Raw genomic sequence first — 27,404 nt, 5'->3', positions numbered from 1 at the left:
AGTCTGGACTTGACCGACTATCGACAGAGAATCCGCTTTGTTATGAGAGCTCTAGCCAAAGTCGGAAAAGCCCCCCGAAACGAATCCACATGGCTGGAAAACGCCCGTCAAGTCGATGAGAGAAGCCCCCAACGCTCGCGAGCCGGAAATAGCCGGGTTCGTGTGTTTGCGCAACGCACGAGGCACAACAAATTTCTCCAAAATTCCCCTGAGCCCAGGAACCGGTTCTCGTGCGGGGGTTACAATTCCTGCATGGGGAAATCAGAGGCACTTCAGCGGCCAAAGGGTGGATATTGACCTGACTCCCCTGACTCGTCCAGTCCACAACCCACCACTCTCCATGCTCCGACTTTTGATCGGGGCCCCGCAGGTCCATCCCCAGATCATGCTGTCTGCTGGAAACCTCCCCAGATCCACCGTCATCCTTCCCGAGAGGTTCCAGAATAGGGTGACCATTCCATGATGTCGGCGTGGGCCATCGGATGGCATCGTAACTACGAGTCGTGGGGGTATCTTTTTATAAAGCCTTGTCAACGCCCTTGATAGTGCAACATTGTATTTGTCTGCATCTTGGCGTTTGTTGGCTTTAGTCTTTTTATCTTGCAAGCAACCAAATCAAAGCCTGCCAGCCAATCCCACGCAACTGTCAACATCCTGGGAATTGTTTTGATTTCGCAACGCGACAAAATTTTCACAATGGGCGGCGATACGGAGAAGAACAACACCGACCACCTCGAGCATCCCAACGAGGCTCGGGCTCAACTGGCCAACTTGGGTAATGCGGAAGAGCATCAGCTTGGCAAATGGGAGTCTCTGAGGAAATACCCCAAGGCGTCATTCTGGTGTGTCTACGCCGTATGGTGTGTCCTGGTCTTGAGTTTCGAGAACCAGGCCGGAGGTAGCATTTTGTCTATCCCCGAGTTCAGAAAAGACTTTGGACACTTCTACGACGGTGACTATGTTCTCGACACGAAGTGGCAGTCTGCATTCAACGGCGCCCCCGTTGCCTCGTAAGTGATTCATGGGAATGATTGGGGGTTTGAAGGGTCAGTTCACTAACAATCAACTTGTGCAGCGCTGTTATTGGTGCTTTGGGAAGCGGTAACCTTGCTGATTGGCTTGGCCGAAAGACTGTCATTATGATTGCCCTGGGTTTCTCATTCGTCGGAATCACTCTCGAATTTGTCGCAACAACCAACGAGGTCTTCTTTGGCGGAAAGTTCATCAACGGTTTCGCCATCGGTGCTCTTGGTTCCGTCACGGTCACATACATCGGAGAGGTGAGTCGTCGAGGAACACTCTCTGTAGTGCGATCCACGTCGCGTAAGCAAATTCTGACTGAGCCAATGTAGATCACTCCTCTCGCCCTGCGAGGTCTCTTCACCTGTCTTACAGGTCTCTCGTATACCCTCGGACCCCTCATCGTCGCCGTCATTATCAACGAGACCGGAACCCTCAACAGCCGCTGGGCCTACCGCGCCGTCTTCTGCGGCCAATACGGATTTGCCGCCATCGCCGCCGCTGGTATCTGGTTCATGCCCGAGAGTCCCTGGTACCTTGCCATCAAGGGAAAGCAGGATAAGGCCTTGAAGTGTCTGGCACAACTGGGACATACAGGTGATGAGGGAAGAGTTCGTCTTGCAGTCATCAACCAGACGTTGGACCAGATCACGAGTGAAACTGCTGGCGCCAGCTACCTGGAGTGCTTCCGAAAGTCTAACCTCCGACGCACCATCATCTCCATCTCTCCTCTCTGCATCCAGAGTCTGTCAGGCATCACCTTCGCCGCCTCCTACAGCACTGTAAGTCTCTATTGCGTCATCCTTGGAAGGCAGCGACACTAACAGCTTATCAGTACTACATGCAACTCGCTGGATTCAGCACTGCCGACAGCTTCAAGCTTCAGATCGTCCAGCAAGTCATCTCTCTGATCGGTAACGTTATGTCATGGTACTTGGTCGACAGAATGGGACGTCGTAGCCTTACCGTCAATGGCCTTGCCGTCCTGACCGTCATTCTCCTCGTCACTGGCGGTCTCGCTCTCCCCGGAACCCTTGCCACAAACAAGGGCACCGTCGCTCTTATCCTCCTCTACTGCTGGTGGTACAACGTTACCATCGGTGCTACCGCCTACACGGTCCTTGCTGAGGTGTCTACCTCTCGTCTGCGTATCAAGACTATTGCCATTGGTATGGCGTGCCAAAAGGCTCTTGAGACCATGTGGAACTTTGTTCTCCCCTACCTCTTCAACCCAGACAAGCTCAACTTGGGCGCCAAGCTGGCTTTCATCTTCGGAGGCTTGTCGGTCATCTCATTGGTACACCTGTGGTTCAACCTTCCCGAGACTGCCGGAAGGACTTATGAGGAACTGGACGAGATGTTCATGAAGGGTGTTCCTGCGCGCCAGTTCAAGGCATACACCCCGGAGGCTACTGTCAGGGGCGAGGCCGTCAAGACGGCCCTCGACAAGGAGCAGGAGTTGTAAAATCATTGTAAAATTGGACTATCATAGATACCCCTGTTGTTTATTAGAAAGACCGCAATGCGGGCCGAGTTGCATCAAGATGCCCTGTGGGTGAATAAGTGAAGAACAAAGCCCGGCGTGAGCATGGGAATGTTTTGGTTTGTGACCTGGTAATTATCGTATGGCCAATGTGTGAGGGCGAAACAGTATGCCGAATGTCAGAAGCTGCCAGACGGTAAGAAAGGACATAGTTTCATACGCCAGCCAAAGTCCCATTAATGACAACTTGCGGGGCACTCTATTTGGTCGGCCCGGGTTGCTGCGACGTAGCCTGTGACGTACTCCAAAAGACGTTAGGAGTGTCGATCAATCATCTTGTTGACGCTTCTCGCTAGCGGCATGTCACTGTCATCACCACCCCTGCTCCGAATCCTGCGTCTCACGCAAAGCCTCGGAAGGGCATCTGATTGGAGTTTCCTGTTCAAAATGCCAGATTTCGAGGATGATTGTTATCCGGAAGGGGATAATGGCAAATGAGAGTTTCATCGTCCGCGAAGGAATCTTCTGATGCACCGCGCTCGCAGCCACTTCACGCGGTGGCTGCAGTCACTAGTGCTGACGAACGCGCGCCCGCAATCTCCTTGTCTTAAAATCTCACCATAGCCATGGGTTTCCGCGCTGTCGTGGATATGGTCTCATCATAAACAAGCTTTATGGCAATTTCTTCATCGGATTTCGAATTTCCTTCAAGTCCCATCGTTCGCAACATTCTCCAAAGCTGTGATGGACAAAATCCAAGGAGACCCACCGACAGTAGCCGTTATCGGCGCTGGTGAGCATTGAGACACCAACTCGGGACTTCCGTTAGCTCGTCTGCTAATGCTGGACCTTAGGCTCGACTGGCATTTCAATGCTGAAGACTTTGCGTGAAGATGGGTTCGACGCGACTTTGTTCGAACGAAGGAGTCGGGTAGGAGGTTTGTGGTCATACACCGACGATAAGAGCATGACGACAGCTCTTCCTAGTGAGTCTCTCAACCAGGAGTCACTCATCAGTTCTTATCTGACCCAGGATTCTAGCGACAACCGCAAACATCAGCAAGTATACGTGCGGGTTTACAGACTTCCCTATGCCAGACAGTAGGTACCAAATTGTTCCTCCCTTTTCAAAGCTGATATTGGGGCAGAATATCCCCCGTTCTTATCGCAAGGACAGTTTGAGGAATACATGGAGTCGTACGCCGAGAACTTTGGCCTGTATAAACACATCGTCTTCAATGCACGAGTTGATCAGGTCGTGCGCAACAGAGATCGGGCGAAATGGCAAGTAGAGATGGTTAGATCCGGTGCGCCAGAAACGAAAGAGTTTGACAAAGTTGTCTTCTGTCATGGGTACCAGACGAAGAAGAAGATGCCAGTATACGAGGGCCAAGATAAGTTTGAGGGCACCATTATCCACTCCCAGCAGTTTCGCAAGTACGCTTACCTGATCCTCATACACAAAACCTTTCAGTTGTCTACTGGCTTACACGCGACTTCCAGACCATCTGATTTCAAGGGACAAAAGGTTGTCCTTGTAGGGCTCAGCGCCACTCTGAGCGATGTCCTTTCCGTCATTGTAGACCAAACCGACCAGGTCTTTCTCTCGCATCGAGCCGGCGCCTGGATCATAAGCAGATGGCGAAACAATCTTCCAACCGACCTTCTTGTTACGCGCTGGCGTAGACAGGTGTCATTGTTCATTCAAAGCAAGTTCCCGAATCTCACCAATAGGCTTGCTCAACTTGCGACTGGCCTTCTGATGAGACAGTACGGAAAGATTGATCCGTCTTTCCGACTACTCGATGATGTTGCGCCACTCAGCTTGCATCTTGCAGGGTGCATGGATACTGTCCTAGAACTTCTCCGAGAGGGCAAAGTTACGTCTCTGCATGGCATCAAGAGGTTCACCGGCCCGAAGTCCATCGAGTTTGAAGACGGCACTATTCTGGATGATGTGGATTCAGTCATCCTATGCACAGGGTACAAGGCCGACTTTGATCCGATTCCCTTTTTGGACACGAGCAAGCCCAAGACCGACCTTGCGGGCAACGCGTACGGCGGCCCACCCCTGCAACGCCTCTACATGAACATCTTCCCGCCAGCCTATTGGGACAGTATTGCTGTTCTCGCCTACTCTGCATTTGGAAAGAACAACGGTTTCTCCTTCTCAGATGTAACGTCTATGGCCATCAGCAATGTCTGGCGGGGTGTCAGCTCGGATATGATCCCGCCAAAAGCTGAAATGGACCGTGCGATTGACAAACATCACCAGTGGGTAGCAGGCCGCTGGTTCAAGGAGCCCAGAACCGATACTTCTGCAGTTAAACAATGGGAATTCCAAGGCTTCCTTCACAAAGCCGCTGGAACTGGCATGGAGAATCTGGGCTGGGGATGGCGGGGCTGGGTAAGCTGGTTGAAGGACCCCTACATGTGTTATCTGATCAATCATGGCGTCGAAACAGCACATGCGTTCAGGTACTATGAGACAGGGAAACGGCGGACTTGGGATGGAGCACGGGACGCTATCATTCATATCAACAAGATCGTCAAACAGCTCAAGGCCAGCAGAACGTAACTTATTTGGCGTGGGAAGAATAGTAGGATTGGGCTGGATTGGTTTCCTACAAAGTTTCGACACTTGTCTCATGGAAGCTACTGCTGTAACCAATTCTTTCTCAATCCACGCCCTCCTGGCCGTGTCGTGTGCATCGCCAAACAGTTCTTGGTGACTCTAGCTGTTTAATCACTTCCGGATCACAGTACTTGTTGCAAGAAGGCTGAAAGGCCAGAGCGTAGCCAGTAGTTAAGTCAGTTCAGGTCATGATAGCCAACAACTTGCAGAATATGGCGCTTTATCTATTTTTCGCGTCTCTCCACCGAGCCGAAGGCTGACACAGTCACCCCGGACTTAGCCCCGCAAACTCCGGCCGTCTCCGGGCCCCGCACGGCCCCTACCGATCGGTAGTAAGACCGAAGGATTTATTCGGCGAAGAAGACTGCCGGGCTATGCTACCGATCGTTATCCCCGATGTTATGTGTGACTGGAGGTCCCGATGGATCCCCTTGAAACTCTGTTTCTAATGTTACATTATCGTGCCGAAACCGATCAACATACACGCTACGTCATTATCTCGAAAGATCCCCGCACCTGGGCTGCATGACGGCTTCAATGGTCGCTTCACCTTTGTGACCCAACCGCGGAATGTTGCTAAAATCCGGTAGGTATTTCCGCGCATTAGTCAACCATATCACCAAGCTAGACCGTCTACAGCCGGAACCCCTCACTGGAGATCATTATAAAAAAGTTCAGAGCTATCCCAACACCGGAATTGATGGAAGAAAACAGCCAGTCTATTCAAGAAAACAACTATTGACGGAGCAAACAACTTGATCAATTGCACAAATCACAACTGTCACCATGTCGAACTTTCTCGCATCTGCCCCCGAGCCCGCCAGTGAGCTGGGCAGAATGCGGGTTCTTTCATCCACCGCCGGACTCCGCGTCTCTCCCCTGGCTCTCGGCGCCATGTCAATTGGTGAGGCTTGGGCGGAGGCAATGGGCGCGATGAACAAAGAGCAATCTTACAAGCTTCTGGACGCATACTACGAAGCGGGCGGCAACTTCATCGACACCGCAAATAACTACCAGGATGAGCAGTCAGAAACCTGGATCGGCGACTGGATGGCCGAGAGAAAGAACCGTGACCGTATGATTATCGCCACCAAATACACTTCCGACTTCAGGAGCCATTTATATGGCAAGGGGAACACGGCAAACTTCATGGGCAACCACCGTCGCAGCCTGCATCTTAGTGTTGAGGCGTCCTTGAAAAAGCTCCAAACCGACTTCATCGATATTTTGTATGTGCACTGGTGGGATTACACGACTTCCATCAAGGAGATTATGGATTCCCTGCATATTCTGGTTGAGCAGGGCAAGGTGCTCTATCTCGGTATCTCCGACACCCCTGCCTGGGTCGTCAGCGCAGCCAACACATATGCCATCGACCATGGAAAGACGCCTTTTAGTGTGTACCAGGGTCGTTGGAGCGTGATGCACCGGGACTTTGAGCGGGATATTCTGCCAATGGCTAGAATGTTTGGTATGGCCTTGTGCCCGTGGGATGTCTTGGGCTCGGGCAAGTTCCAGACCAAGAAGGCGATCGAGGAGCGTAAGAAGAATGGCGAGGGCCTGAGATCGTTCGTCAGCACAGGCGAGCAAACGGAGTTGGAGATCAAGATCAGCGAGGCCTTGGCCAAGGTCGCGAGCGAGCACGGAACCGAGAGCGTGACAGCTATTGCGCTGGCTTACGTTCGTAGCAAGGCACCGAATGTGTTCCCAATTGTGGGCGGCAGGAAGGTTGAGCATTTGAAGCAGAACATTGAGGCTCTCAAGATCAAGCTCACCGACGAGCAGATTGCGTACTTGGAGAGCGTTAAGCCGTTCGATGTTGGGTTCCCAAGCAACTTCCTAGGCGAGGACCCCAACATCACTGGCCACTCGGCGCGCCTGTCTCGTGCGGCGCAGATGTCTTTCCCCAATGCAGGCAGACAAACAAGCGTTTGAGGGACAGTATCAGATGATTAGATAGGATTGAACTGATCATAAAACAAATGCAATTGTCAAGATCTAGAACATTCGAGTGGATCATCAAACAGCGTTCTTCGTGATACTTCGTATTACATTCTCAACTCGCTCTATCACCGCGTATGCTAGTTTGTGGAAGCGCCTTGTCCCCTTGTTCCGCATACGGAGCGTAGACAACGTAGTCCCGGTACTCGGGTGCGTCCCTATCAATTGTGCTCAGTTGAGTTCCGGTCATCGTGCTCGTTGTAGTTTTCTACAAGCTGTTCCACGTCGAGTTGTTGCCCGCCTCTCTGGCTGCTGCCGTCATACGGCTAAACGTCTCTCTGATCTGACGTGCAACGGACCGCCCGGTTCTGGGCTTGTTCCGTATTTGTTCAGGCGTGTGCTCTGCGTGACATCCAAGTCGTGGCTTCACGCGTCGTACGAAAGCCGTCATGCCTGGCATGCAGGCACATATGACACTCGCGTGCATCTCAACCAGTGACCAGATCGAGAGGGCTTTGAAGTCGACTTTGGACATGTTAGAACCACTCATCATCACTGTCAGGTGGATGATGCTACTCACATGTGGGATTCTGCGTGTCCGCAAATTTCGCGACTGTTGCCAGTCTTATGCAACTTGACATGGTGACACTGAAGAGGAATGTGAGCAAGGTACTGACTCTGAGGGATCGCTTCAACGTGGGGCAATACTCACAATAATCCGACCAAGAAGATGAGGCTCACACCAATCTTTTTCCTGATTGTCCAGGACACGGTAATGCTAACGCGTCATGTCAGGCACCTTGAATGGCGTTGAAAAGTTCCGACAGAACTTACAATTGTGTCACTGGTAGAATGACGAGGACGAGGTCAATGGCGATGTTGGTCCCTCCATTCACGAAAGTCATGATGTTGACTTTACCACACTGTCTAATGTGTGAGCGGTGGTTTTGGTGTCAGGACGAAGGGATAAAGAATGATGAGAAACTTCATACCTGCCCTGCATGTTGGCCGTCCCATCGTGTCCAGTTGTATGAGACTGGACTACAGACGAAGATGATCGCGAGGATTTGACCAATCCCGTACATTGTTGTGATACCAAACAGACCATAACAGGCTTTTCGAAACCAGCTCTCTTGAAATAACCTCAAGTAAAAGATGATAACTGAGAGTTTTGTAACTGCTACCACAAAGGAGTAGAACAGTTCTTCGGCGAAGAAGATCTGAACACACAGTCAAAAAGGCATCCAGTTTTGAAGCAAACTTTACTCACCAGCAGTATTTGAGTGATGTTATCTGGTGCAACTGTCCAGATATCTTGACCGAAGCCCAGGCTTACGACTGTTATCGGTGAGGACAAGCTAAATGTCTGGCTCGGGGTGCATACTTACGCACTTGAGATCCAACGTCAGAAGCTACTAGAACGATCTATGGAAAGGCATTAGCTTGTGCGAACACAACGTGCCGCGTTGATGAGCGAACCATAGACGCTAGAATTGCCCAGTCGTCCCACCCAAAAGGGAAAGCTGGATTCAAAGAAGGAATCTTGGATATGAAGCGGCTTGAAACCGCTATGAATGAGAGCGTGAAGATGGTCCACGTAATTGGAGGCTGATCCAAATTACGATTGAAAGGCGCTCCACACAAAGATTTTGAGTAGTTTTGAGCTTCTATTTGTATATGGATCCGTTAGTAACGCATCTAAGAGGTGCCATGATACGAAGAAATGATCGGACTCACGTAATGATTCGACAACGGTGCAGTTTTGCATCAGACATCCAGCTATCCCATCATTGAGCTGTTGATTCGTACATATACAGACGAAATCGGTGGATTGACAGGTGGACTTCGCCAGCTCTGCTATTGTGCAGTTCATCTGCACAGCACTACCTCAGCAAACTCCCTTTCAAATGGACTCATGTTGATAGCGGGTGGAACATACCGCGCAAGGTGATAGCATGCTCGACGTCTGCTGCGATGCAACGCCGGCCGGACCGGCTGTGGTCGGTAGTGATGTTGCATTCGACTGGACCGCGCTCAACACCATCGCGGAGGCTATCGTGGTCTGACAAGCCAACCCTGCCAGGATGTTTAGAATAGTTCGCGTCATATCGACCTAGCAATCTGGTGCTGTAACGACGAAGGCGAAAGCAATTCGCGACCCCTGACGATTCAGCAGCTTGGAAACACGAAGCAAAGCCAACATGCCGAGGCAAGAGAAACAAAAAAGTGGCGCCGTGAACTTTTTAAAATGAATGTGGCTTTTTGATGTTCACGGCGTGCTTAGGCTGGAACTAAGACAGACAGGCGAAACCAACAATGATGGAAAGCGGCTTCGGCAGGGGCTTCGGCAGAGACTTGGCTGCATCCGGCGCACCTAGCGCCGGCCCGAGACGTCCTGGAAGCCTGGCTGCCCACGCACTCGAACTCAATAGACTTGTTGTTTGCTTGACTCAGGTAGCTAAGACGAACCCGAAATGAGCCCGCTAGACTTTCGAGCATTCTTTGATCGCGAAAAATGCCAAAGCGCGACATCGCAGGCGCAGAGTTCGGAACTTTATTTCTCACGAGGAACAGCGTGGTCGCCGAAAACAAGCTCGATTGATGTTGATACTGCAGGTGCCGGCCCAGACAGCATCTCAAGACAGACGTGAATGTTGATGAGAAGGATATCCCTAGTCCTTCGACTTTCTTTGTAGAGACTGACATAGAAGTTGTAGCCGCTGCTCTATGTCGGACGAGAATGCCTGGGCTTCAGATGAATTACACTCTACGTTACCCCACTTGCACTTAATCTCGTCTGCCCTATCCGTATGGTAGTTACAGCGGAGGGCTTACTTTGTGCGGATCGACCCTGAGAGTCTACGCATCTGTCGGGTCTTTCCGTGTTTCTGTTGCAGGGTTGATGCAGGCTACATGAGACTCAAAAAGCATATTGCTGTGTAGTGATCTTGATACCCGGTAGCCTACGAGTTGTTATCGAAGCGGGGGCTACGGATACGCGTGTTTCCCACGTGGTCAGAGCTGAACTTTCCCCCGTTGCCGAAAAAAACCCCGGGATGTCGCGGCGACTGGCATCGGAAAAGCGAGGGCGCTTGTATAACTGAGAGACTGACTCAGCAAGATTATTTGACAGGAAATCTTGCTTAGAATTTGTCCAATCAACCCATGGAATAATACTGGATGTTATGAGGATGATTTGGGATGGAAGCCATTGTCTCCTGATTCTAAGTTGTCCTATGCCATGTGGAGGCTTGGCAAAATTGCCACCCATACATGCAGAGGTTCGAGAATCTTAGAAATAAGACTGGATGAGCAAGAGTGGTCAGAAACACATGCGTGTCTTTGGGGAGAGGGCCAGCCGTAATGTAGTCACAACATTGAACGAAGATTGTGTTCAACTACAGAATGGGTGTGATCAATGATGCCTTACTGGATCGTCTGAAACAGCAGACGCACGTGTTAAACGGTCTCTACGAACAGTCGAGCGGAAGGTGCATGATGGCATCGGCTGCAACACGCAATATTTGTGGTACTTCTCGTCTCGTCGCTTACACGCCCAGAATAAACATTCATCGGTATTGAATGTCACCTGAAAGGGATGTTTATGCGCTCATTCTTGCCAAATAACGCATGTGTTCTTCTTTTATTGCTGTACCATTGTAATGGAATACATATGCGCATACTCAAATTTTCACTAGTTCCTAATCTGTATGATCCTTCTCAACGCGCTCCGCCAGCCCAGCTAGCATCGGCACTGTTGTCGCGTGGTCGAATTTGCCTGCGGCCCAAATGATCATTCGTTTCACGACCCCCTTAGAGGTGATACCGGCACGGAGCCGGAGATGTACCGTGGTTTCCACCCTGGATCCATCTGTGCCTTCGATGTTGGACTCGTGGAGGAGAATGGCCCACGTGATCCTCGTACCGTATCGAATGCTCGTGTAGACAAGCGAACGGGGAGGATTTATGCTGACAACATTGAACGAATCATCCTTACTCAGGCCGTAGTCAGGAACTCTGTCGCCGATTTTCAACTCTTGGAATTCAGGCTTGATGGTACGAGCCCCAGCCCAGGATTTTGGTAGAACTCGTTCCCATCGCTTGGGGAGGTACCACCCGCCGCGCGATTTTCCGAGCTGAACGACCCAGGGAAATATTTCTTCAGCTGGAGCCTGCATGGTGCGGTACTCGTTGAACATCATGGGGGCATCCGGAATGATGTCATCCCCGGGATGTTTAGATTGGTTCACTTGGCTCATGTTGAATGCCTTCGCGAAGCATCAGCTGGTGCGTTGAAGTGCTGTACGTGAGGAGTTCCTGACTTATCTATATGTTTCCTTGAAGTATGTACTGCACTTAATAGCTCTTCTTAAGCAGATGTGGAGGTTGAACATGCCGATAAAAAGTTGCGGGGAAAGGGGACCTCGAAGTAATCCCACGTCATTCGCTGCTTCTGCACGAGCCATAAGACGGCAATCATTGTAGCAATACGGAATCTCCCAAATACCGAAAGCCGCAATGAACTCTAAGTGTAGTCTGGGATGATCCATGCTCAGTCCTTGCTGCTGAATATCGTGAAGCTGCCCCGTTGCGTTAGCTACGGACCTAATCGGCCCAGAGGATTCTGTTTCACTAAAATTCAAGAGAAGAATTTAAAAACATCACTCCTTGTCTGCCTTACACGTATCTCGAAATGATTGAATAGTTATTCGTTTCAATAAGCTATTGGAGCCCTTTCAACGTTTCCTCGTCGAGTGATTGCTCCTTTTCAATATTGTTTCTACCGATCTGCTTCACGATTGATAGTATGCCTCTTTTCGAAAATGGTCTTACCTTGACTGACATCCCGACTAAGTTGGATGCGTATAAGACTGAGTAAAAGAACATGAGATCTTGAGGCCCAAGTTATGGTGATATTCGGGTTCTTTTCTTGCGGTGCAGTATGCTCAGCCATGGATGTTAAGATAGGTAGTATCATTCTGCTTTGGATTTAGGTAGTCATTTCAAAGATGTCCTCTTTGACGTTTTCTACAAAACCTTAAGGTTCATTAGTTGAAGTGATTGCATTTCTTTGAAGTTGACTTCCAGACGTTCGCTAATGACAAACTGGCATCCGAAGATCCGACAAATGCAGTCTGTAACAGGCTTTCATGATCATCCCTGGAGTGTTCTCTTTCACTAAGGACCAGTGTGCCCTAAGAAGTTTTCAAGACCGACTGCTAAGTTGCGCGACCATCACCAGGCGCTGCGAAATTCATGACCAGTCCACACTTCTCATCCAGCTGCGTCTCGTCGAAGTACCGTGTACACAAGTATGCCCAATGCCCGGTACCAGTTGCTAGCCGGCGGCAACCTCTGAGATATTCACGTATATGCTCATTCGCCACCTCATCATCGGTCCAGGGAAGACGGGCCACAGCATCCTCACACGCTGCATAATGTTTCCTGATGAGACCGATAATCCTATGCACAGACTCATGAACTGAAATGTTTTCCGTGTTCATGAAGAGGAGGACCATGTTTTCAAGTTGACCGACATGCTGCGTTGTAGTCGGACAACCTGCGTCAGCAAGACGTATACACCGTGCGCAGCCTGAAGGGTCAGACTTACAAATTCCTTTTGCACACTCAGGATTTCATTAATCAAAATGGACAGTCTCGTACACTCCGTCGCAATTGTCTCCATTGCTTCATGGTATCTGGTGGAGTCTGGCAGCTCGAAATCCATCGCGAACTCGGTTTGGGTAATGGAAGGATAGACACCAATGTCCGCGATCCTAATGTCAAAATGATACCAAGGATCGGGTAAGTGCTGGTCCTGCCTCACCGCTTGCTGGCGGGCTACACCTTCGATGTATTCGTGCAGCTCCCTCCGCATTCGCTCGATCGACATTGGGCCCATTTCCTGTCTCATGGCTGCGAGCACTTCGTAAAGTACTGTTACAGTGCCTGGAGAGTCAACTGGCGGGGTGAAGCATGCTTTCGCAAGATCAGGGTGGAGGCAGTGTTCGACACATTGGAGTGTCAAATCACAAATGTGGCGTGTCCCGGCCGCATCGGTGGTGAGCTCGCCACCTGTGTCTATCTCGTCGTCAAACCAGAATATCTGAGGGCACATATTTCTTTAGCTCATGTTCTTGAATTTGGCAGAACAAAGACCAGGACAAATGGACTCGGTGATATGATTTACCTAGTACTCGTATTTTGTCAACGTCAATAACTTCTCCTTCTTGCATCTCGAATCAAACACGCTTGCCATGATTGTGTAATTACCCTTCTTCCGATGTTTGATTTTCTTTTCTTCGGCAATATTCACGCTGCTCGTATACATGTTATTGAACCAACCTTCGAAGGCCCCAGGAAGGCGGCGAGGTTAACCAGCCTGGGTTGGAGGAGGGGGATGGGACAAATTCAGCTTGCCTCTTCAGCCACTGGTCAAGGTCTCCATTAATTTCGTCCAAAATATCTTGTGAGTGAATTTCCTTCGGCCATGTAGGCATCAAGCTCATCAAATTTACGACGTGGACCTCTCGTCCCATACATCGTCTAATGAGCCTGTCGCGTTCGTATGCCAAGGGGGTTGAGCCTGAAAGCTTGTCTTCGGTCGCCTTTGACCGGCTCGTAACAGGTGTCGGAAATTTATGCCCCGCGACGATCACTGGACTGCTATCGGATGACAAGTGGGATAGATTCAGCGCCATGATGATGATTCGGACCGAAGTGGCTGGAGTCAGGGCAGGTACAACCACAAGAATAACCAGGAGTGCACGTAAGTGACAACATGAATGCGAGATCATAGGATATAAGTTATATTGAAATCACTAGGTGAAGATTTATCAGTAGTACTTAAATGATTCGGAAGCTGGAGATTGACACATCCATCGAGTGCCGAATGGCGTCAGCACTGGTGCGAGCGGAGTGACCGCGGATAAGGTTCTATTCGGATTACTTTCGCTCTTTTTAGAATACTCTTATCATTTCGAAAGTAGAGAGGACTGGAGATCGGCTGCATTGATGCTATTCGGCTGCCAATAATCATGCGCGGAGGTGGGTCGAATGATGGACAACACATTCACTTGTCCCAAATGATCTTGCCGTGATCCGCTGATCCCCTTTGGTTCGCTTACAATGTTGATCCATATCTGTGATCGTGTTTTGTAACATGCATCAACTACGTTATTAAGCGAGGGTTTTGGGACTTCGGAATGACTTTTGGGACTTTGGGATGACTCCGAGAGTTGGATGGCATATAGTACAAACATGCTAGACTATTAAGTACCCCACTGGGTTCGACATCCACCTACACATCCTAAGGACCTGTGCTATGAGACGTGCGCACTAGACGCCTTTTGGCTCATCAGTTGAAACCCGTAAACATTCCTCGGTGCACCGAGGTAGTCACTGGAACGGACCAAGCAAATGGATCGTCCACATACAGGAAGTGAATTCACTGCTGATAGTCTCATAGAGATTGGCATAAATGATAGGTCACAGATATTTTACTAGTATGTACGCGCGTTGAGCACACAAAGCTAACAGCTTCTCGCGCTTTACGTACGGAGTTGGAACACCTTGGCTTGTCGTAAGAGCGCGCAGCTTGGCACCTCAGGATGCTTCGTTGAGGCTGCTTCGCATGCCATTGAATTTAGTAAAGCACCGAAGACTGGAGTGGCCACAAACCACGCCGCTATCAATATTTCTGTTCGCCCGGTTTCATAGCGGCGACTTGTCGAAATACATGTCTGACGAATCGCGTAGAAGTCAGTAGAGACAGGTGTCTCAATTCAAGTTTTGTGGGGTGGCTGACGTTTGCCATTTAAGGCAAGATAGAACAAAGAACATAACAGGATATCTGACAGGACAAGCCGTCTTGATTCCAAAAGAAGTAAAAGTCAGCCTACTGCGGCTTAAATATGCTCAATTGGCAAAATAAGACACTCAGGCGCCGTTTCTCCCTCGGCTGACGGCTATAGATATCTCCTAATTCGCCGCGGATAACGGATAGCCTTTTTCCGCCACCGAGATTCTTTTTTAATACTCGCATAGACAGCCTCCCGATTCCGAGATTGGTAAATGGTGAGCTGGGCTCATCCCACGGGATCTGATTCAAGTTTTCTTGGCACACTCTGCGATGTTGATAGGGCGCCACATCAAAACCGTATTACCCACCAAACAACTACGATTTCCTTGCTCTTAGCCATGTGACTTGAACATTTTGTAACAAGAAGCCATCGATCATCATCTCGCTGTCTTTATAAGACAACCAATTTGCCCCGTCATGGTCCCCGGGCATCCTCTTATTCACTCTCACAACCCTTTCTTCCACCACACTAACTTCAACCGCAATGCGTTTCACGACCGTCCTGATCGGCTTGGTGGCTTTGGCCAATGCAGCCGTTCCCAGCTGCTCGAGCTTTCCCAACTCTGCCGTATGTCCTCTCCTATAAAATGCTAAGTATTGCATGAAGCCTGATAGAAGTTTCCATAGTGCGTAACTACATGCATGCAAAACACCGGCCTCGACAAATATGCATGCCGAAAAAGCTGCAGAGAGACTAAGCAGTCTCTTTGCTCAAAGAGCTGCAGCACGCCCCAGACTCGCGAGTTTGCTGACGGCGAATCCGTTGCTGAGAAACGCCAGATTACCAGTCCAGTACGATATCCCGCGACTCTTCTTATTTAACACCAACACTGATAATCTAGAAAGTGTGCCGAGCTTTGTCTAGCAAGACCTGAATGCGCTGAGGCGCGGTCCGTCATAACCGGCGATGGCTCCGCACCGGCCAAGTCCTTTGAGAAGCGGCAGTTCTCCCCAGTAGGTAACCACCTCAGAACTTTGAATGTCTCGGTACTGAGACTTTTGAAAGTGCGTTCAGGCCTGCCTTGAGGAACTCGGTATCTGGGATGGCAAAGCCCGTTCGATTTGCAAGGAACAGTGTGGCGAAGCCAGAGTCAAGAGAGAACAGATTTCTGCCCCAGTGGCTGCTGCGCCGGCGGAGAAGCGACAGATTCAATGGTCTGAGGTATGTATCTCATTGACGGAGGGAAAACTCAAGTAAGTGGCTGATGTTATGTTAGTGTGTTCTTGTATGTGTAGAGGAACTCGGTATTCGTGATGGGAAGGGATACGTCTATTGCCAGAGACAATGCGGCGAGCGTGAGTAGGCGCTGCTGTTCCATCAGTGTTTGGAATACGACAGAATACTGGGAATGATTGGCTTGGATTTCTGGGCTTGATGGAAGTGGAATCGTGGTCAATATCACGGCTTCAATTACTGTCCGCCCATTTGTGACGAGACTTCATCGCAAGCACACGATTGTTTGGGGAGATTACTTTAACAATACATGATGACTTTCGGTTTTGAGCTAAGATGTCACTAGTAAACCGTCTCTTGGTGCTTCGCACTTACTGAACCTTGATACAAACCTTGCCAACATGTGCTCCAGTTGAGAGATACTCAAAGGCAGCTACCACCTCATCCCGCCCAAATCCGAATTCCTTCTCTACGGGAACCTTCAATCCGCGAGCCACCACGTATCGTGTAACCTCCTCCAGGTGCTGTCTAGATCCGACCATGATGCCACGAACAACAGCTCCCTTAGACAAAGCCAGGGCAGCCACGTCCGGCATCTGATCCTGGGGGCAAGACGCCAGGAAGCCGATTACGGCGATAGATCCTCCATATGCGACGGCATTAATGCTTTGGGCAATCGTTCCAGCGCCGCCATTCTCGAGGATGAAGTCCGCTCCCTGGCCTTTGGTGATCTTAAGAACCTCATCAGACCAGTTAGGGTTCGACTTGTAGTTGATCACATGGTCGGCTCCGTAGGTCTCTTGGACGTATTTCAGTTTGGAGTCAGAGGAAGACGTGATGATTGTAGTTGCTCCAGCGGCCTTGGCCAGCATCAGTCCGGTAATTGACACGCCACCAGTCCCTACAACAAAGTCAGTTTCTCCACGCCCAATCCTCTTCTGGTAGAACTTACCGAGGCATAGAACGGTCTGACCCGGCTTCAGCACGGTGTTGCCATACAGCGAGTTCCACACAGTAGAACCAGTGCACACCAAAGCCGACAGCTCCGAATAGCTTAGCTCCGAGTCCGATGGAACCTTGACCAGAGCTGAGGTAGGCAGCACGATGTACTGCCTCAGGGCTCCATCGAAAACACCTCCCAGGCTATGGTTCCAATCTTTCATCGGGCCATAGAGAGTGCTGAGATCGAAAGCAGCCACAACCTTGTCTCCCTCGGCAAAGCCATCAACCTGTTGCCCAACCTTCATCACATCGCCGGCAAGGTCGGAGCAAGGAACAACATTGTCTCTGACGGGGAAGGGGTATTTTCCGGTTGCAACAGCGAAGTCGCGGAAGTTGAGGGCGACACTTCGAATACGGATGAGGACTTCGTAGGACGATGGCGTAGGAATCGGCTCGGTGACAAGTTGGATGTCCTGGATGGAGTTGCGCTGGGGCAAGCGGAAGACTTGTTGGGACGCCATTGTTAAAGTTGTGAATCAAGATGGTCGTTGGAGGGCGTTATAATTTGAATATGGACGGAATGTTGTAGTTGTTGTTCTTGTTGTCAACTCTCACATCTTTGCGAGGTTTATGGCCGTATTTGAATTCCAGGCTTCAAGCTTCGACTACAGGCCATGCTTCATATCTTGGGGACAGATTTATCAGCAGCCGGTGGGAGATACGGAATTCAGAGGACCTACAATTAATGACACGAGGCGAGTCAAGCTATTAATCAGCAGTGAGCCTCGACTTTCTCTACTGTTCGCCTCCAATGCAGTTGTTGCCCAGTTGGTAAATCGGGCCGAGCAAAGCTTGACGTCATCGGTGAGCAAGAGGGTGGAATTGGATCACAGAAGTTGAATGAATCTCATACTTCTGGGCCATGCGATTACAAATAGGCTCGAAAATTTCTCACCAACTAAAGAAACAGATGAAATGGCCGTCTTGAAAGATTCGGGATCAGATGAAAGCCAGGTGGATGACGCAAGTTTAAGATCGAATCTAGAGTGTGTGGGCCGAATTAGGTATGGCAGTGTGGAGTCAACCAGTTGATGGAAGTGAAAGCGCAAGCGCAAGCGCCCTAGCGTATCGGGATACTGGAAGCGTATAAATGCAGATCCATGCCACGGCCTATTTGCCATCAAGGTCTGTGTTACCATCGGGAAAATTTCGTCGGCCTTGAACAGGGAGAAATTTGGTATACTGGCTGCCAACTCGCGAAGCGGTACGTCAAACCATTGATGGGCCAGCGGGTGCATCCAAGTCACATCAAAGTCACTGCTCATGCAAGTGAGTGGGACAGTAATCACCAAGATGGGGGGTCTGGACAGTGTCTTCCATTGAAAAACGCCGTGATTGTACGAAAAGGCAAACCCCTCCAAATATGGGAGCTGAGGCAATGTTCGGGGAAAGCGATAAATTAAATACCTATAAAAAAATAGTGAAATATCTACCAAGGCACAGATGCCGATGAAAAAGCCTTCCACCCCCGCTGAATGAATTGAAGTAAGCAAAGAAAAGTTTCCCCAGAATGTCTCTAGACGATAGTTGACTGCAGAATATTATCATTCCATGGTCTCTCTTTTTAATCAATACCTTTTCCAACTTCTTAGTTGTACTTGTAAACGGAAAGACGGTCCGGGGCACCGCACAGTTCACCAGAGTTACCGGTGCACTTGTAGTAGCATTGGCTCTCATCGGCAGCGTTCGCGGGCTCGCCGGTACCACAGAAGCACTCCTTGCCAAACTCAAGACCAAAGTACGTAGCACCCTTGCCGTTGTTGCAGAGGCCAGCGCACATCTCGACGGTCATGTTGTTGTCGTCAGCGAAGTGGTCACCGTCCAAAGCACGGCCGCCGGGGGTTTCCTGGGCGCACTTGACGTATGAGTACTGGGAGGTGGAAACGGAGACAGCGAGAGTTCTGCCACTGTTGTAGAGGTTCAGGCGGTCCTTAGCGCCGCAAGTGTAGACGCCGTTGCCAAAGCAGGGAGTGCCGCACTCGGAGTCAGACACCAGCTCAAGATCGAGAGAGTACGTGTTGGCGCAGTAGCACTCGTTGCCATTCTCGACACCGAAGTACTTGTAGTTGGAGCAGTAGGACCAGCACTTGTAGGCGTCCATGTCGTCGGCGGTGAGCCTGGAACCAGTCTCAAGGAGGCGGAGAGTCTGCGTGTCCTTTGCGCAACCGGCGTAAGTGAAGGTGGCTCTGGGATCGGTTCTGATAGGTCCGGGGACGGTGCGGGCATAGATGTTGAGACGTCCACCAGAGCCACAGTAGCTCTTGGCATCTCCCGAGCAGCGCATCTGGCAGTCGGCCGCGGGAGCGATGCTACCTCCGTGGATGGTGCTGCCGCAATAGCACTCACGGCCGTATTCCACACCGGCGAAGTTGAATCCCTTGTTGGAGCAGTACTGGCCACAGTCCTCGGCCTTCATGTTGTCAGAGGAGTACCCATCCTCTCTGAGGGCACGACCTCCGTCACCCTCAGTGTGGCAGTAGAGATAATTCCAGCCGCGGTTGTACAAATCCTTCACAGAGGGACCGCTGTAGCCATCGGTTTGGTAGAGGTTGAGACGGCCCGGGCCGCCGCATCTGGAGTGATCGTCCATGCCGTTGCAAGGCATGTTGCAGTCGCCAGAGTCAGCTGGGAGAGCAGATTCGGTGAGGACATCGCCGCAGTAGCATTCCCTGCCGTACTCGGTTGCGAAGAAAACGTAATCCTTGCAGAAGTCGGAGCACATCTGGGTGCTCATCGAGTCAGACGAGAAGCTCGCATCCTTGAGGGCACGGCCGTGGTCTCTGGGGGGCTCTGAGTAGCAACCCTTGTCGGCGAAGGTTCGAGCTTGAAGCTGTCCTCGGGGCTGGACCTGGACGGCGGCAGCAGACACAAGGGGTGCCATCAAAGGCATGGCCATAAGGCCGATGCGGGAGAAGGTCGCGAAAGACATGCTTAAAGAGTTCAGAGTATTCAACTCGAAAAATGAGAGTGGTAGTGAGAAGGTGAGTAGATGAGGTGATGAGTGGTGGTTATCTCGTCATTCTAGATCGGACTGACTGATGGTCTTATATATCCCGATGGAAGACGATTCCAGAGGAGATTGTTTTTTGGTTAGAAGTCGTCTCTAGGCATGGCTCCCTATCCGAAGCACCTGGACCGGATTGTTCCCCCACATGTGCTAAGTGTCTTGGGCTGGAACAATTTGCCTCTTGTATTATGGGAATCTATTTCAACGCTAAGGATCCCAAGTGTTTGGTTTAGGTCCCTGGAAGCTTCCCCGCCCTGTAGCTTGATCGTTGGGCCCAGCTCAGTTCCTTGTGAAGAGCCTTTCCTCTTTGGGGCAGCCCCTCACAGCCCAACTTGTCACCACGAGTGGCAGCGGCGCCAACAAGGCGATGAGAGGCCTTGGAGCTAGCCAAAACGCCCCCTAATCTCCACGCGAAGAAATCAACGGCAGTGCACGAAGAACGCAATCTGCGGGCTGCCGTGTGTCCAACAACAACTTGAACCATCTCGGGTCTAGCTGCAGCCGCCAACTTGAGCCAAGCTGCGTTAAGCTTACTTGCCAAGACAATAGGCCGGTTTTGAACGCCATGTCGGCTTTGGTGCCACGCGAGGCCAGCACTCGGCATGTCAAGTCTGTCACTGCCGGTGATGATCATAGGATCTGGCCCATATTTCTCTGTTGCAACAACTTTTGGGGAAAAGAGCGAAGCACCGAATTCCCAGCCGACGACGACTTGAATTTTCGTAAGCAGTCATGCGCCAATGGCTTCAATCTGTTCCGATAAGAGTGCCAAAAAGGAGCTACTACCCAAGACTCAACCCCAAAAGTTAGAAACTACGTGCATGCATGACATATGCCAAAGGCTGCCGGTCCTTGTCGTTACCAAGCCCTCGGAACATTTAAGCTTAGCCAGAGTCCCCGCTTTACAATCAGGAAACTCACTTTTCAGCTCCGCGAGCGACGACAATTAGGTCAATGCTATTGAGACAGTTCCTGGTCTGCCCCTGATTGCGCTAAAGATCCATCGTGAGACCCTGCGACTGCGCGTCGGACGGCGAACATCGCTTAATTGATTGCTTTGCGACCAGACACACGCCACCCCCGCGAGATTGATTGCGGCTCATGAGGCCAGCATGGAGATTCGCTGTCGCTGATTGGCTGGCTTACGCGGAAGAGGATGTTCTCTGCGCCCAACAGGTTAGCAAGATACCATCGATGCCATTGCCGTTCGGCTAAACGGCACTCTAAGGCAGTAGTTCTTGTCTATGCAAATAGTGAAGAAAGGTCATATCCGGCAGACTGGGTTTTGCGATGAGGCTACTCTCAGCACAATCAGTCGGTACTCATAGCAGTAGTAGTAATTAGCGGGTAGGCGCCTTGGCGATTACGCGTCAACTGCCACTGGTAGTAAACTTGTGATGCTTCAACCAGCCCTACAGAAAGGGGTTTGTCTTGGTAATGAACCCACATGTTTTGCATTTCAACATTATGAACGTGACTGGCTTGTGGAAATTCATCACCCGGCAATTAACAATTCAAAAGTCAGTAAGCAACGGGTTCACGATGGCAAGCTCCCCAAATCCCCGTCTCCCAGAGCTTGACGAAGGAGTAAAGACTGCATCATCGTCGACAACATCTTAGCATGCGGGGTCAGCGAGGGATTTTCTCGTGTGCTCAAGCTACCTCGATATGACCAGTATGGGCAATGTTAAGCGCTTTTCTTCCGCCCTTTCTTCCGTCTCCGTAATTGTTGTCCCGGGGTACCCCGCACGTTACCTTGTTTGGGGACACCGCATCGTGGGGAAATGCAACATTGTCATCACTCGGGACACGAGAAGTGCAGATCTATGTGGAGAAACTCGTGAGAGTACCCAAATCACGTCTTATTCGGGGAAACAAGTGGAAAAGTCCAATCCAACCCCTCCATCAATTGCAGATTTTCCAAGCCCTACTGCAGGCTGTTCTTAATTTGTGGGCTCTAACCACCCGAGTCACTGAATGGTGACCGCTTGGCTCACTAATTCAGTGGCCGAGACTCCCCGATTTGAAAGTATCGCTTTACGTGTATTTTTTGGCTTTCTTTTGGGCAATTGCATCCCTCATGATTTCATTTGGAGTGAATGAGGCAACTCGAAGAACTCGCCAAGTGTTGATTCCGATGGCAATTCTAGCATAAATAAGACACAGATAAAAATGGCATGAACCCCAAGCAAACCTTCACTTTGAGAAGTCTTTTCCTGGCTCTGTGTCGAAAATGGCGACTCATACTTCGAAAGCCCTTCTTTGGGCCCTATTTTTCCTCGTCTATGGTCTCTCTCTGGCACAGGAGAAGAAGTGTGAATCTTCCAGATATGGAAGCAAGCCTCGTGTTTTTGTTCTTACAGATATGAGCAATGAGCCTGACGACCAAATGAGTCTGGTTCGTTTCCTCACCTACGCCAATGAGTTCGATATCCAAGGCATTGCTGCAACTACATCAACATGGCTCCCAAGTCGTACGGACCCCGATACCATCCGCGAGGTTGTCCAAGACGGCTATGGACAAGTCGTTGATAACCTCAGTGCGAACGCTCCCGCTGATGCTTCGTATCCATCGACTGAAGAGATCCTCTCAAAGATTTCTTCTGCTCACCCCGTATATGGACTTGAGGTTCTAAAGGCCAAAACCCTCAGCGACGCTGCTGCCAATCTCGTGAAGGCGACCGATGGCTCAGATGCCGCTCTTTGGGTCTCTGTCTGGGGCGGTGCCGCCGTTTTGGCCGAGACTCTTCAGCATGTCTCAAACACTCGCGACGAAGCTGCGGTAGAATCTTTCGTCAGCAAACTAAGGGTCTACTCCGTCTCGGTTCAAGACGATGCCGGATCATGGATTCGAGCTCAATACCCCGCCTTGTTCTATATTGTTTCGCTTCACGGATGGAGTGAATACACACAGCCAACTTGGATCGGCATCTCTGGAGAGGAATACCGGCACTTCGACGTTGGTGGGCCTGATTCGGCCATCGTCTCCAACGAATGGCTACAACAGCGTATCCGGATTGGTCCTCTTGGGGCGCATTATCTCAACTGGTCATTTATCATGGAGGGAGACACCCCTGCCTTCCTCACTCTGGTCCAGAACGGATTGGGTGATATTGACCACCCGGAGTGGGGAAGCTGGGGTGGCCGTTACGTACAAGTTGATGCACCCACTGCCGCTCACCGCTCAGTGTACTCGGACACCGCAGACTACGTGGAAGGCGCGGATGGCAAGGCATATTCCAGCAGGTTCGCGACAATTTGGAGATGGAGAGAAGCGTATCAATACGACTTTGCTGCGCGCATGCAGTGGACAATCAATGGCAACTTTGACGAGAACAATCATCAGCCTGTTGTCGTCGTGAACGGATCTTGCGGACCAGCGGCAACAGAAGTGCCTTACAAGTTTGGCGACCAAATCGTCTTCGACGCTTCCGAAAGCTGGGACCCAGACAATGATGAGCTGCACTACGAGTGGTTCCACTACCGCGAGGCCGGTGCAAGGGGTCTTGAAGGGTTCAGTATCCCGCTCGTTAGCAACAATCTCAACATCACTGGCCTGAACTCCGAAGGTAGCATTGTCGCCGTTGAGCCTCAACGGAACCAGGTAAGAAATCAATTGCAATTAACATTTGAAGACCAAGCTGACAAGATTTTGCGGCAGACGATGCACCTTATCCTGTCCGTTACTGACAACGGCGATATGCCTTTAGTTACGTACCGAAGGCTCATCCTCAAGCCGAATTGAGAGCTACCGGGACTGGTGTTATCTGACTGGGATGATTGTAGTTTCATGACCATAAGAAATACAAGATGGCCTATTCAAGGCCCAGAAAAACACTTTCCAAAGCTCCCGACGTCGTGATACTAGACTGAGGAACACAGTGAAGCATAGATATTGGTTTTGTTTTCTCTGTGTATTTAACGGCTTAAGAGAGCTGCCTATTCGATCAAGGCGTGAAGAACTCCAGAAACCTTTCCTCGGGCTGGAGTTGGCCGCTCTGCAGCCAAGATCTCCTGCAAGCCCTCAGTCATGTCGATTTCACCAGGCTCCTTGAGCCATGCATCTTGACTATAATAGAACCGATGGCCCAGATATATCGCCAGAAACACTGGAATACCAATATAGGCGGTCACAAAATCTCCCACAGACCACTGCCCCGGGAGGAACACCTGAAAACCGTTGATAAGCATCAGGAATACCGTACCAACTGTCCCCGCCCACATTCCCCACGGCTGCGAGCGCGATCGCTAGGGAGATTCAACTCCGTGAAACTCAATTGCCTTCTGATACCTGAAGTATATCGCCCCACAGCAAATCCAGCTAATGAAGCCAGCGGAGTTGGTGATGTTAATGAGCCAGTTGAAGACAATGAGGCTAGTGCTCGAGAGACTGAGGTATGCGAGGGGGCTGAAACTCGCGCTGGCTGCTACGGCGAAATAGGGCAGACCGTAGTTGTTGCATCTCTTGAATATAGCCGGGGCATTTCCGGCAATTCCCAGAGAGTAGAGGTTCCTGGATGCAGAGTACAAGAACGCGTTGCCCGCCGTACACGCCGAAAGAAGGATCAACGCATTGACAATGCTATCCAATACAGGAGTACCAGCGTTGCGAATGGCAATGACGAAAGGAGAACTTGCGGTCCCGGAAGCGCTCAGCCTTGGGTCGTTAGAGGGACATACAACTCTAATGCCTATGACAGTCGGCATGAAAAGGATAATCAGCCGCCAGAAATAGCGTCTTGCAGCTCGAGGCAAGTTCTGTCTTGGTAACTGCATCTCACCAGCTGTGACGATGAGTTGCTCCGGGGCTAGGATGAAGGCAAACGAAGTCAGAACGAAGGACTGGAGCAAGGCAACAAAACGACCAATGTCGCCTCCCTCCAGGTAGGTGTTTACTGGACCAGGGGTTTTCCAGTACCTGAACCCCAGTCTATCATGATTTGGGCCTCCACCAAAGAACAGGACGATCGATAGGAAAACGAGACCAAGGATCAGGAGGATCTTCATCCCGGCACTCCAAAACTCAGCTTCCCCGAAGAAGCGCACCGGAAGAAAGTTGAGGGTCATAATGATGATGAGGATGACGGTAATCCAGATAGCTGGGTTGACAGGAGAATTCCAGAAGTCGATTAAGAGCGTCGAGGCAACAAGCTCATAGGGTACCAAGATTCCGAGCGAGTACCAGTAGAGATACCCCATCGGAAAGCCGAGGCTACGGGAGACGTACTTGTTCCCATAGTAACTAATGGTTCCTCCAGGCACAGGCAGATAGGTTGCGACCTCTGCGATTCCGGTCACAATACCGTAAACCAAGATGGAGAGAATGCCGTATGAAACCAGGAGAAATCCTGGACTACCAACGCGTAAGACCTGACCTGTGCGTAGGAAAAGTGAGGTGCCGATAGCGCCGCCGATGGCGATCATTTGCGAGTGGCGAGGCTTGAAACCGCGATGGGTTTCCTCGTTTCTTTCTGGCCCTTGGGCGCCATCTTGGAGGCTCTTGACGCTTCCAAGTGTCTCTTCGTGTTTCTCAGGCTGTGAGCTGTCGCTTCCGAGGGGTCTCTTGACGACACCCTCCTCTAATGTCGTTTCCATTGTTTGCGAGGGAACAGAGAATGAGTTGGAATACTATATGACAGTGAAGGAGAAAATATCAGTGAATGTCAACGCGGATGGGTTTGGACTCGAAACTCATTGGGTATGCCACAAATACGATAGTTGAGAAGGAAGGGCTGTCAGTGGGATGACAGGCTTTGATGTGAGAATACCTCCGCGGAGTGAACAAGTCAAGTAAGACCAAGACTGACTCAGACGAATATGGTAGGTCTTAATAGTGTCGGCTCTTGACCAAGGATAAGGTACGCCCTTCATACTTCTCCGTCCTTGGTATCGGGCATTGCAAATTATGGCAAGAACCGCAATGTTGGAAGGAACTTCCCATGAGCTATCCTGCATGGCTGGCAATCGAGACATCTTGGATCATGGCTGCAGGAGGATTTCACTACGTTCAACTCCGGTTTGGCTTGCGTGTCCCGTCCTAGCAAGGGTCCAGTTGATCTTCATCCATCCATATCAAACCCCGACATATCTCCAATCTCTCCGCATTATTGGATGCACCCCACAGAGTCAAGTATCAGCATTTACTCAAGTGCTTCAAATATCACGTCAGGACCATCTCGTCTCAGTCTATTAAGCTCACCTCTTCAATATCGTCATTAAACCTTTGTTGTCCAGAACGACGGTCATGGAAACCACGACACAAACCGCTACAGAACCTAAGGCAGAAGATCGCCCCGATCAAGCCGCTGTGCCATACCGCGGCCCTCGCCTTCCTGCGGTTCCTGACGGTCTGGTCATTACCGGCATTTTTGACATCGAATGTGACGAACGTTTTTGGGTTCCGTAGGCCCCGGGGATCTGGTTCCGTCCGCTCCTGCTTTCCGTCTCTGGAGGCTACTTTGTCAACATTATTCGCGTCCGCCGCTCTGGCATCCTCTCTCGAAATCGCCACGCCGGCGCTGTTCATGCAACTGTCTTGAAAGGCAGATGGCACTACCTTGAGCATCCTTGGTGGGCCACTGAGGGAGGCTACGCTTTTGAGCCTCTGGGAGATATTCACACGCTCGAAGTACCGGACGATGTGAAGGAAATAGTCACAATCTTTCATGTAACGGGGGCGCACATTTACGTTGACCCAGATGGAGTGCCTATCGGTATGGAGGATGTTTTCAGCAAGCTCGACAAGGCCAAAAAGCATTATGAGGAGGTCGGGCTTAGGGCGGCGTTCGCTGACCAGTTTGTGCGTTGAAAACGGTACAATTAGTCCCGCTAGGATATGTTCCAATTGAAGAGCCGACTGGAATTCGGTGACTTAAACAAGAAGGGAATGCAAAAAATGAAACGTCAAGGACAGGATTCGAACCTGCGCGACCGAAGCCACTGCCTAGACAGCTAGAATGCTAACCGAAGTCAGACCTTTATAGCAGGGCAGCCCATTAACCACTCTGGCACCTTGACATGGGTGCTGTTTTGATGGTGGGTAGAGGACAGAGTGTCATTATGTCCACAACCACCACCAGTTGTGTAGTTAAATTTGCAAAAAAGAATTCGACGTTGGCCTGATTCGAACAGACGCTCCCGAAGGAACAAGATTTCTAGTCTTGCGCATTAGACCACTCTGCCACAACGCCGGATGATCCCTGCTGTAGATCGCTACTGGGAGTGGAGATACTCTGGTCAGCCGACATTGGCGTACTCGATCCTGGGTTGGCACTGGATGCC

The 27,404-nt window shown here is 50.6% G+C and overlaps 12 protein-coding genes across 12 annotated transcripts; 5 read left to right on the top strand and 7 right to left on the bottom strand.

Moving 5' to 3' along the window:
- Positions 1-696: 696 nt before the first annotated feature.
- GCG54_00007107 (General alpha-glucoside permease) lies at positions 697-2,485 on the top strand (the record flags this gene model as incomplete). The annotated part of the gene is made up of 4 exons (XM_045407095.1): positions 697-1,010; positions 1,076-1,280; positions 1,353-1,802; positions 1,856-2,485. The coding sequence occupies 4 exons, from the start codon at positions 697-699 to the stop codon at positions 2,483-2,485; spliced, it is 1,599 nt and encodes a 532-aa protein (XP_045266016.1).
- A 762-nt stretch (positions 2,486-3,247) lies between these two features.
- Positions 3,248-5,081, top strand: GCG54_00007106 (Dimethylaniline monooxygenase [N-oxide-forming] 4; the record flags this gene model as incomplete). Its single annotated transcript, XM_045407094.1, has 4 exons — positions 3,248-3,296; positions 3,358-3,489; positions 3,545-3,604; positions 3,652-5,081. 4 exons carry the CDS (start codon positions 3,248-3,250, stop codon positions 5,079-5,081), a joined length of 1,671 nt encoding a protein of 556 aa, XP_045266015.1.
- Positions 5,082-5,924: 843 nt separating this feature from the next.
- On the top strand, positions 5,925-7,073 carry GCG54_00007105 (putative aryl-alcohol dehydrogenase AAD14; the record flags this gene model as incomplete). The annotated part of the gene is made up of 1 exon (XM_045407093.1): positions 5,925-7,073. The coding sequence occupies one exon, from the start codon at positions 5,925-5,927 to the stop codon at positions 7,071-7,073; it is 1,149 nt and encodes a 382-aa protein (XP_045266014.1).
- Positions 7,074-7,347: 274 nt separating this feature from the next.
- GCG54_00007104 (uncharacterized protein) lies at positions 7,348-9,186 on the bottom strand (the record flags this gene model as incomplete). Its single annotated transcript, XM_045407092.1, has 10 exons — positions 7,348-7,604; positions 7,660-7,727; positions 7,792-7,857; positions 7,914-8,002; positions 8,072-8,299; positions 8,350-8,417; positions 8,468-8,504; positions 8,559-8,746; positions 8,817-8,952; positions 9,019-9,186. The coding sequence occupies 10 exons, from the start codon at positions 9,184-9,186 to the stop codon at positions 7,348-7,350; spliced, it is 1,305 nt and encodes a 434-aa protein (XP_045266013.1).
- Positions 9,187-10,780: 1,594 nt separating this feature from the next.
- On the bottom strand, positions 10,781-11,338 carry GCG54_00007103 (uncharacterized protein; the record flags this gene model as incomplete). Its single annotated transcript, XM_045407091.1, has 1 exon — positions 10,781-11,338. One exon carries the CDS (start codon positions 11,336-11,338, stop codon positions 10,781-10,783), a length of 558 nt encoding a protein of 185 aa, XP_045266012.1.
- A 960-nt stretch (positions 11,339-12,298) lies between these two features.
- On the bottom strand, positions 12,299-13,197 carry GCG54_00007102 (uncharacterized protein; the record flags this gene model as incomplete). The annotated part of the gene is made up of 2 exons (XM_045407090.1): positions 12,299-12,619; positions 12,691-13,197. The coding sequence occupies 2 exons, from the start codon at positions 13,195-13,197 to the stop codon at positions 12,299-12,301; spliced, it is 828 nt and encodes a 275-aa protein (XP_045266011.1).
- Positions 13,198-13,269: 72 nt separating this feature from the next.
- On the bottom strand, positions 13,270-13,780 carry GCG54_00007101 (uncharacterized protein; the record flags this gene model as incomplete). The annotated part of the gene is made up of 2 exons (XM_045407089.1): positions 13,270-13,396; positions 13,425-13,780. 2 exons carry the CDS (start codon positions 13,778-13,780, stop codon positions 13,270-13,272), a joined length of 483 nt encoding a protein of 160 aa, XP_045266010.1.
- Positions 13,781-16,485: 2,705 nt separating this feature from the next.
- Positions 16,486-17,577, bottom strand: GCG54_00007100 (Zinc-type alcohol dehydrogenase-like protein; the record flags this gene model as incomplete). The annotated part of the gene is made up of 2 exons (XM_045407088.1): positions 16,486-17,015; positions 17,067-17,577. The coding sequence occupies 2 exons, from the start codon at positions 17,575-17,577 to the stop codon at positions 16,486-16,488; spliced, it is 1,041 nt and encodes a 346-aa protein (XP_045266009.1).
- A 1,127-nt stretch (positions 17,578-18,704) lies between these two features.
- Positions 18,705-20,045, bottom strand: GCG54_00007099 (WSC domain-containing protein 2; the record flags this gene model as incomplete). Its single annotated transcript, XM_045407087.1, has 1 exon — positions 18,705-20,045. The coding sequence occupies one exon, from the start codon at positions 20,043-20,045 to the stop codon at positions 18,705-18,707; it is 1,341 nt and encodes a 446-aa protein (XP_045266008.1).
- A 2,311-nt stretch (positions 20,046-22,356) lies between these two features.
- GCG54_00007098 (uncharacterized protein) lies at positions 22,357-23,868 on the top strand (the record flags this gene model as incomplete). The annotated part of the gene is made up of 2 exons (XM_045407086.1): positions 22,357-23,727; positions 23,773-23,868. 2 exons carry the CDS (start codon positions 22,357-22,359, stop codon positions 23,866-23,868), a joined length of 1,467 nt encoding a protein of 488 aa, XP_045266007.1.
- Positions 23,869-24,371: 503 nt separating this feature from the next.
- On the bottom strand, positions 24,372-25,718 carry GCG54_00007097 (Proline-specific permease; the record flags this gene model as incomplete). Its single annotated transcript, XM_045407085.1, has 1 exon — positions 24,372-25,718. The coding sequence occupies one exon, from the start codon at positions 25,716-25,718 to the stop codon at positions 24,372-24,374; it is 1,347 nt and encodes a 448-aa protein (XP_045266006.1).
- A 649-nt stretch (positions 25,719-26,367) lies between these two features.
- On the top strand, positions 26,368-26,931 carry GCG54_00007096 (uncharacterized protein; the record flags this gene model as incomplete). Its single annotated transcript, XM_045407084.1, has 2 exons — positions 26,368-26,475; positions 26,530-26,931. The coding sequence occupies 2 exons, from the start codon at positions 26,368-26,370 to the stop codon at positions 26,929-26,931; spliced, it is 510 nt and encodes a 169-aa protein (XP_045266005.1).
- Between the last annotated feature and the right edge of the window lie 473 nt (positions 26,932-27,404).

Source organism: Colletotrichum gloeosporioides, assembly GCF_011800055.1.
Source record: "Colletotrichum gloeosporioides strain Lc1 chromosome Unknown consensus_32, whole genome shotgun sequence".
Taxonomy (NCBI): Eukaryota; Fungi; Ascomycota; class Sordariomycetes; order Glomerellales; family Glomerellaceae; genus Colletotrichum; species Colletotrichum gloeosporioides.
Note: the sequence above shows the minus strand (reverse complement) of the source record. Positions and strands in the feature narration are given on the sequence as shown.